Source organism: Egretta garzetta, unplaced genomic scaffold, assembly GCF_000687185.1.
Source record: "Egretta garzetta isolate BGI_Z169 unplaced genomic scaffold, ASM68718v1 scaffold29, whole genome shotgun sequence".
NCBI classification, from domain to species: Eukaryota; Metazoa; Chordata; class Aves; order Pelecaniformes; family Ardeidae; genus Egretta; species Egretta garzetta.
The window spans coordinates 674,993-684,484 of record NW_009260796.1 but is presented as its reverse complement, the minus strand read 5'-3'; the positions used below and the strand labels follow the sequence as shown (position 1 = coordinate 684,484).

Sequence of the window (9,492 nt, the reverse complement as noted above, 5' to 3'; positions counted from 1 at the left end):
AAAAGGAGTAGGAAAGGGGTATGTGAGGTGCTGTGCTGCTGGGGAGAGAATCCCAAATCCTCTGTGCTACTTACTTGGGGGGGAGGGAGGGGGGCGCGCAGAGGCAGAAGGAACTTGGAGGGGGGCAGTAGTGGTCTCTCTCATTGCTGGCTGGGTTATGGTCCAGCGCAGCGATACCTGTCCTGCTGAGTCTGCGAGGAGCTGCCCTCACCTCCCACTGATTTCAGCTGGGAATGAATTAGGATGAGTGAATGTGGATGGCTGGGAAGCAGGGCAGGAACGTGGGGGGGAAAGGGTTAGGGGCATACACCTTGGCTATGTCTGCTGCTGCTGGTGCCCCCTCCTCATGCCCCGATCTCTCCGTTCCTCTCCCCTTGCTTTGCTGCTGCAGGCATGGATAACTTCGAGTACAGCATCCAGCTGAGTGACAAGGACTGGGCTGAGTTCTTCTTGGCGTCAGAGGAATGCAACCTAGCGCCGGTCGCCCTGGCCACGGCCGAGGAGCAGTGTCTCAGTGACATTGAACAAGGGGACGGCGTGCTGGGGAGGGACTGCCGCGCCAGCACAAACGGGCAGATTGCGGCGAGGGTGGGCAGCAGGCCAGGGCCTGGCACGGGAAGCTCTGCCCCACGTGGGGTGCCTGGAGACGCCTCCCTGTGCTGGCCCGCCGGTGGGCACCTTGCCCTGCCGGAGCTTCTCTCGGGCAGCGAGGACGAAGCGGACCTGGGCTCGGTCGGCAGGTTTCTGTGCGAGAGCGACAAGCCCGGCTGCCCTTCCTACGCTCCAATGCCCAGCGCACAGGGGAGGCAGCCCCCTTGTCCCCCTGCAGCCACCCTTGCCGGCCCAGCTGGCAGCACAGCCGAGAGCAGCCCAGGGCAGGACACAGCATGTGAAGCAGCAGCACCGCAGAGGGCATCGGCATCGGAGAAAGGAGCAGCCAGCGGCAGTCAGGCCATGGAGCCTCCCAGCCACCCAGCTGGAACAAGCGTCCCTGAACAGCGAGGGTATGCAGGAGGGGAACAGCCCCATGGCAGTCCGGTGGCAGCACAGCTGGGGGCTCCGGTGCAGGGCAGCTTGGCAGCACCGGCTGCCTCCCTGGAGGGTTCATCAAGGAAGAGTCCTAGAAGCGCTTCCCGCTCGAGGGGCGCGGGGAGGGCGCGGGTGCCGAGCCGAGCTCCCCGGCTGGCTCCCCGGACGTCGTGAGGCCCAAGGTGCCAGGACAGCTGAGAAAGAGTCGCAAGCAACGTGGAGCCAGTGCTTCCGAGGCAGCCCAGGGGGACAGGGAGCCTGTGGGTGCTGTGGCACAGGGGACTGGGATACCCTCAAAGGCACCTTTAAGCTCGCCACTGTCCTCACGAAGGAGCAAAGGGAAGGAGAAGGCAGCCAAGCCAGCTCCTGTGAAGGTGGGGAGCGAGGAGGCAGGGGAGAGCAAACGGCCGGTGCCCAGCCCTGGCATAGACGAGGGCGATCCAGCCGTGAGCACTCTGCCAAAGCAGAAGGTGAAGGAGCCAGGGGCACAGCCCCTGGGGAAGGTGAAGGCCACCAAGCATTCAAAGCCAGGGCAGGCTGGTGGCTTGGGCGTACGTGACAATGTGCCAGTGATCCCTGCCGGTGGAGCCGTGGCTCCTTCGGGAGAGGCATGCCAAGAGGCACTGGGGAAGCCTCTCCATCCCAAGACCGTGGCAGCTTTTATAGGGGATGATGCTGGGGGAGCTCGTGGGGAGCCTGCAGCTGAGACCCCTGGGGAGCTGGGCCCCCCTTGCTTTGCAGCTGGGGCCTCTGCGAGGGCAGACACCCTGGACGTGACTTGGCCTGAGATGTACGACTATTTGTTCTGTGACTCCCAAGGGGAAGAAGAAGGAATGGGCAACTCAATGGAGGGGGAGAAAACACCCTTGGAAAGGGAAATATCCTTGCCTGAACTGTATGAATATTTTTTCAATGAACCAGAAGGAAACAGGAGAAAAGTCAAAGGTAAAGACAGGAAGCGAAAGAAGTTCAGCAGCTTGGACCATGCTCAGCTGCACAACGAGGATCCCGACTCGGATCCAGTCAAAGACTCCCTGGTTATCTCGGTCCCTGAGGTGTATGAACACTTCTTTCAGGACAGGCCTGGGAACAGGGCAGGCTGGAGAGGGTTTTTCTCAATCACTCCGGCCTCTGAGGTGAAGAAAGCTATGGGGGCTTTGAAGTCCCTCCTGCAAAGGCCAATGAGCCTCATCAGAGGCCAAGCCCCAGCCTCCCAGGCTCTTGTGTGGAGCGGACCTGGAGAGAAGCTCCCGCTCGTCCCGCTGGCTCCGCTGGGAAGAGGCCAAGTGCAGCCAGAAGGTTTGGACATGGCCCTTGCATTGACAGGTAAAGCGCTGCTACCCCCTGCCCGCTGCCTGACAGCCCCGGCTCGCCGCTGCGTGTGGAGATGTGCCTCTGCCTTGCGTGGTCTCCCCTGCTCCCCCCACCCCTTGGGAAGCCCGGCAGCCAGCTCTGGCCCTGCTGCAGCCATCTCCACCCCAGCCGCAGCGGCATTAAGGCCACCATACCTGTGGGAGCATTTTGGTGGGCTCCGCCAGGTGTAGTTGGCCTGAAATCACCCTGCTGGCACGTTGCCTTGCCACACAGAAGCCCTGGGCTTTAGTGGGGACCTTTGGAAGCGTGGCTAAAGCCACCACCATGGCACGCGGTGTCGCGTTGGCTCTGTCTTGTGATGCTCACGCTGTCCCTATGCCAAGCGAGTGCTGGTGGCCAGGCCCAGCAAGCTGGCTCCTGGTGCTGCAGGAGGCATGGACAGGGAATCTGGGTATATCCGGGGCATAACTTGCTTTGCTCCCCACAAACTCCAGTCCTGGGGCAGAGGTGGTCATCACAGCATGCATGCAACAGGCTGAAACTCAGCCTGGCCCAAAGTCCCTGTCCTAGTTGATCCAGTTGTCCCCCTGAATGGATATACCTTACTGTGGAGCGAATCTGTCCTTTTGCACTGTGGCCAAGAAAAACTTAGTGAAGCGGATAGCTGCATTAAACATCGCTGGTGTTATTGCAAGGTCTGGTAGAGATAGGAATCCCTCATCCCAGTGCCGTACAACTGCCTGTGGAACCACATACCTGTATTTCTGATGGGGGAATGGGAGGCAAAGCAGCAAAATCCTTCTGTACCAAAGAACTCATGCCCTTGAGATAAGGCAACGGCTGCTGAGCTGCTGTCCTATGGTTTGGGCTGCTAATTGATATGGTATGCTGTCCTATGTTGGGCTGCTAATTGATCTAATATTGCTGGGGGAAAAGGTGTGCACAAAGTGGAGCATAGCCAAGGCTTCCAGCTGAAAGAGGTGAGGAGGGCTTTAAAACACGCTAATTTGAAAAACCCCCTCCAGAGACCTCAGAGGTTACCTACACATTGACTGTTCCTGGGGGCAGGTAAGAGAAACAGGAATAACGGGAGAACAAGTCCAACCCACTAGGACAGCCAGAGTATTTATCTTAAAGTTTGTGTGATGCTTGCAGCCACAGTGCCTCACAGTTAATACTAAAACCAAGCAATGAATGAGACATCCCAAAGGGTGCCTCAAAATAGAGCTTCCAGTCTGTTTGCACAGAGGAAAAACCCCTCTGCCACGGTCGTACCTAATCAATAAGCCAGCTTTAATTAGAAGCCCGATCAAATAAACATAGGAGCAAAAATAACCTACTCTTGCAACATATCTTCGGGTTGTGCTAGACTGGAAGTCCAGCAGAAAAAGAAATGTGGGGCCCGCAGGGCTGTCTCCCTCCCTGGTCCTAGCGGGCAGCAGGAGTGAGGTGGGATTCGGAGGGATGCCGAGCGCTGGTGCTTCTCAGGGGGCTACATGTTGCACCAGAGCTGTGCGTGTCTCGGGATGTGGTCTTGCAGGAAGGGGCCTCCAGCCCCGGGGCATCGGCAGCCAGGAATTGCTCTCTCCTAAGTCTACTTCCAGCCACCCCACAGCTGGGAAGAAATGCAAGGCGGCGGTGAGGCAGTCAGAGGCGGCACGTCTGCTGCCTGTGCCTCCCAGGCCCATGGGTAGCGTTAACAAATATTTGCCTTAGGCTCTTAACGAAGTCTAAAAAACCAAGAGGGGTGAAAAATGTGCCCCTCTCCTTAGGAAATGTGCCTGATAATATACATATAAAATAAATAGCTGTGTTTGACTTGACCAATGGTGAAAAAAGGTCTTCTAGGAGCGAAAATGTGTGACAAAGATGTATTTCTCTGGGAGCGCAAGGGACTCACTGCCCCAGAGGATCGCAAAACCCCAAGCCTCGTGCTCTTCTTCTCGCAGGGAGGCCCGAGGCTCCGCTGGCGCTGACCCACAAAGACATGTGCCTCGTCTTCTGTGCCTTCGCCTCCTGGGCAGTGAAGACCTCCGACCTGCAGGCTCCGGATGCCTGGAAGACCAGTACGTATGGTGCCCAGCCTGGTGGGAGAGGGGTGGGAAGGACCTCGTGGAAGATGTGGCGGGGAGAAAGGCAGGGATGCTAACACACATAGTAGTGCCTGTGGGAAAATGCAGTCACCTTCCTGCTTTTCCAAAGTGTCCTGTTATTTTCTAATACCTTGTCTCTCCTGGCAGTCCTGATTCCTGCTCACTTATGTTGCCCTTTCCCCACACAAAGTGCCTGCTGACTTGAACTGAGCCACAGGACAAGCCTGTATCCCTAGCTTTGGCCCCGCTCCATCCAGCCTCTGGCAGGGACCAGTACCAGTGTGTCAGGGGAAGAGAGGCTTCTTTAGGGTCCGTGCTGGCTAGGAGCTGAATCAGGACCTCGAGTACGCAGGTTTATACTCCTTCATCTCAGCTGGAACAAATGCACGTATTTTTCTAACGCCCTGTAAAGGTATAATCTCTTTTCTAAATACAGCTTAGCTGAAGTCCCATCCTGGTGCAGAGTCCTGCGAGTAAACGGGGCTCTGGCAGTTCCTCTCCTCTCCAACCACAGCATTTGAATAACTGGGGGGGAGAGAGGAAGCCTGGGCAGTGTCAATTAGCTGAGCTGTGGCCCAAGGGGTGCGGGTTGCTGGATGAGCAGGGCGTGGGACAGGGAGCACAGCAGCCGTGGCCGCAGCAGCCGAGCGCAGGGTCCAGCCCATGGGCACCTGAGAGCCCCCACCGCGGGGCGAGACGCCGGGGCCAGGGCTTCCTGCTGCTTGTCCGGAGGAGGAATGTTCCCCGCTAAGGTCACACAGGAAGCTGACACCCCGGGCTGAGAATAGCTCATTAGCTAAAGTTGTTCAGCGCAACCAACACAAGGAGCTTTTGGCCTGCTCCTCCTTGCCTTCTTAGTATTAGATGGTAGATGTGGCCTCAGAGAGGGTGTGAAAAGTGAGATACGGGCCTCGTGCCCTCAGGATTGCACAACCCAGCGTGCCGTAAGCACCCCGGCGAGAAGGGGAGGCAAGAGGCAGTTTGACATCCGGGACTAGCAATTCTCTTTTGGCATTTTAGGTTCTAACAAGTTGAATTTCCCTGTCTATGTCCCAGGCTCTAATACATAAAATCAAGTCTGCATTTAAACTGTAAAGTCCAAAGGCACAGCTTGGGTTCCCAGTTTTGCTTGGGAACAGACCGGGGGAATTTGACCTCTCTTATAAGCCAAGCTAAAAACCTTAGCTGGAAGTACAGAGAAGAGCTTGATTCTCTATGTAGTCTCCATTACCTGTTTTTTGTATTTGTACATTTTCTGATTCTGGGTTTTGGGTATTTTCTGCTTTTGGCCGAGATCAGAGTATCCACAGATAACCCACAAAATGATATTTTTCTTGGCATCTTCCTGGTCCAAACAGAAGTAGAAAATGAAAGGGCTGTCCTGAAGCCCTGGTGAGATTTCCTACTGTAGCCTTCTCACCCGAGATTAGACTCACTAGATCTCTACGTGACCCTGTATATCTAACCACCACCCATCCCTACCACACACATGAAGTCCATGTTGTGTTTCCCTTAAAACCAGACGTTTCTTGTGAAATGGTGGTGTGATCCATGTGCCCGAAGTATGGGAATAGATGTGGTCAGCCAGGCTGTGGGCAGCTGTGGGGATGAAGAGCAAAGGCAGGAGGGGTCTGAGAAAGGCAGGGGAGCCACCCCCTGCGGTCCCATGGACCAGAGTGAGCCAAGCAGTTGGTGATCTTCACGTCTGGAAAAAGATCTTCAGGTATGGAAGAAGCACCCAGACTCACTCTGGAAATGCATTGGGCTCTTTTCCAGTGTTCCTGGCAAGTTTTGGCACGCTTTCTGCCATCCGCTACTTCCGAAGGCAGGTCAGAGAAGGACACCCCCGGACCTAGGCTCGGCGCACACCAGAGGTGCTTCCCAAGGACAGGCAAGGACGGTGGAGGCAGAGGCCGGGGGCTTTGTTCTTGGGCAGTGTGAGAAGCCTGGATCCCAGCACCAAGACTTCTCTGGACCCATCCCCAAAGGGGACAGGATGTCACAGGAAGCAGGATCCTTCCGGTGACCATCATTTACAGTACGGTACGCACTTTGTACCTGCACTGGACAGAAGAGCAGCCCGGTGTGGGCTGGCTCTGCTCTTTCTTTGCACACTTCTTGCCTACTTGTGCTGTCTCCTAGGAGTAGTCACAGTGTCTGTTCCAGGGCGCTGCTTGTCCGTCCTCCCTGTTGAAGTCACCTGGTGGCAAAGGAAGGCACTGAGGTCAGTGGAGGGAGGAGAGAGCAAAAGAAACCAGGGAAGTGCTTCGTTCCTATGAAAGGGTTGGGGTATCTATGAAGGAAGAGAGGAGAGAGCTTTGGGGAAGAGCTGTCTCTGTCCAAACATGGTGCTTTGCTAAGCATGTGCTGGCTGCATGCGGCTAGCTGGGCAGCAGCTAAAGGGGGATGGAGGGGCCACTCACTTGGCAAGGTCCAGGTCTCCCATGACCAGCTTGGCTCACTGCAGGAGGACTCATCCTCTTGGATTTCACTCCAAGAAGTCACGGCTCGGTCCAACAGTTCAGGAGGCTGAGATAGGGTTTCTGTTGCATGTGGCTGCCTTAGCCCTGCTGAGCCAGAGCTGCGGATGTGTCTGTCCCTGCAGGTGAGGAGCACTCGCTGCAAGGACAGATCTCACTCCCATCAGCAGAGGATGGGCAGGTGTCATTCAGCCAGAGCCAGGGGAAGGAGCAGCTGGGAAGAGCTCTGAAGGAGGCTGTGCGGGACAGAAAGGGGCTGCAGGGAAAGGAGCTGAGCTCAGGGAAGCCTCAGGAAAGAGCCCCGACAAGGACAGGAGCATATTGGAGAAGAGGAAAAGGCACATGTACATGTTTGGCTCTGACAGTCACCAGATGAAGGGTCTAGGTACGTCACTTGGTCCCTCCGCTGCCTCCCATCCTTAGAGTTGTAGGGATGGGAGGAGATGCTGAGTGAGGGGGTGCCATGGCTGGGTGTGTAACCTTGTGGGGCTGGTGGGGACCCGGAATGGAAGGTGGGGTGAAAAATGGAAAGGAAGTGGTTCAGGTTCTTCCCTGTCTCTAGTGCCTTCCTGATCACTCAAGGGCATTATTCAGGAGGGGTTTTCTTCGCTCCCAGGTCTGATAACAGTAGAATGTGAGATTTGTTAAGCGCTTAGGGACCAGATCCACAAAGGTACGGGGGGAAATCTGCCCAGAATAAGTGTGGGTCTGCCTTTGAGCTTTATAGGAACAGTCTGTGGCAATGTTTGTCTTACGAAACGAGAAAGAAGAGGTTTAGCTCCTCCCTTGTAATGCAGAGTGCCATGCAATTTTAACGTGTGTGGGGTTGGTACTTAAGACCATGTATTATTGCTGGTAAGAGAGCACACTGTACAATTGTACAGTGAGATATGTAGCAGTAAATAGCAAGAGAGAGAGATGCACAGGCTCTATATGGACTATAGTAGCTGTATATCCCGTAAGAGGAGTTTTGTGGAGGAGGAGAACAGATAAAATATGCTGGAAGCTTCTAATAAAGATCTATCTCATTTAATACCTTTGTGTAGATTCCTGTTCTACATTGTTTGTGCGTGAAACTGTTGAATGAGTACTGGGGTTTGAAGAATGAGAAATCAATCCATGATGTGTCTGTTGATGGAAAAATGTAGGAGTTGATGTGCTGGTTGGGGAGCTCTGGAGGACAGAGTATGCAGGGAGGCGGGCTGCTTCTCCTCTTCTTTGGCTCAGTCCCCATGCCTACCCCTCTGAGACACATCTTGGCTGTCTTGTGTCGCTAACAACTGGATCCAGAGATCCCTGCCCTTTCTCCCGTCTCAGAAGCACTCAGGACTCGAGCAGGGTCCTGCTCTTGCCAGCCCTCCCGCCGGCTCCTCCTGGGGGCCCCTGAACAGGTCAGCGAGCACAAGTCAATGCACAGCAGCAGCTCCCGGGTTTGGTCCATCGATCCTCATGGCCTCTGCCCTCCCCAGTCCCCCTTGATGCAGCCAGGCTCTCGGCTCTGAGCTTCACCCAGGAACGCCCGGCACTGCACCCTCAGCCCCCGAAAGCTTTGCCCAGCAGACCTTGCTCCCTCCAAGGAGCAGGAGCACGGCAGGCAGAGGGGAGGCCAAAGTGTTTGCATATGCTCAGTTTTACTGTTTATCCAGCCATAATCCATTAAGCGCTCTCCGTGGCAGGTGGAAATACAGCAGCCTTGGCATGACGGGTGTGTAACGGGGGAACCCGCTGGAGGAATCGGGCAATTTACTTATGCAGGGCTTTCCTGGGAGACACGGAGCTGAGCAAAGCAGAGAAAGGGCAGAGGAGGGCAGCAGACAGGTTTGCTGAAAGGAAGGGGCCTCGGGGACCTCCAGCTCCCATCTCAGGGGGCTCTGGCCCTTCCTGCCTAGCTCCTCATGCAGAGTGAACTCCCTGGGGTAAGGGACATGGCTAAATCCCTGCTGGCTTCTTGCTTGGTTGGAATTTTTTGGATTTTGTATTTTCTAGCCTCGTCACACAAATCTGGAGGAAGTGTTTTCCCTTCCCTTTGCAGGTGCAGGAACAGGTCATTTCCCTCCCAGCCCGCAGTACTCCCAGGTGCAGTGCTGGCAGTTAATAACAATTGTGCTAAAAGTCACTGAATTTAATACTGGACAAAATGCTTGGGAAAGCTGTTCTGGTTTGTCTCAGTGTCTCAGGGATTGCAAAGTTGGCCTGAAGATCTCACTGGAACTGGAAGGGTTTCTAGCCAGAAACCATAATGTGGAAGACACTTTCGATGACATGAGCCCCTCCAGGGAGGCTGGGATGGGGCAGGGCTCTGTGCTGGGGTGCGGGGGGTCTGCATGGACCCATGTCAGCCGGATCCTTTCTAAGCAATACCCTTGCTTTGGGGACCTCATCTTCCCTGGGGAAGCGGTTTTGTTCGCCGCCAGTCCCCACGAGGCACAGATGCAGATGTTTGCTGCAATGGGGGGCACTGCCAGTTCAACTCGCTGCTTGGGCGCCTCGGGAGGGATGAGGGAGCTCAGGCAGTTGAGGCTGGCCTGAGAACTTCACTGTGAATGTATAGCTGCTAAATCACTGCTGGGAAGAGA

The 9,492-nt window shown here is 55.5% G+C and overlaps 1 protein-coding gene across 1 annotated transcript; it reads left to right on the top strand.

Annotated features, from left to right (window-relative positions):
* Positions 1-393: 393 nt before the first annotated feature.
* On the top strand, positions 394-6,292 carry PERM1 (PPARGC1 and ESRR induced regulator, muscle 1). Its single transcript, XM_035902189.1, is given in 4 exon segments — positions 394-1,144; positions 1,147-2,355; positions 4,293-4,409; positions 6,213-6,292. Coding segments are annotated over 4 exon segments (2,157 nt in total).
* The last annotated feature ends 3,200 nt before the right edge of the window (positions 6,293-9,492 follow it).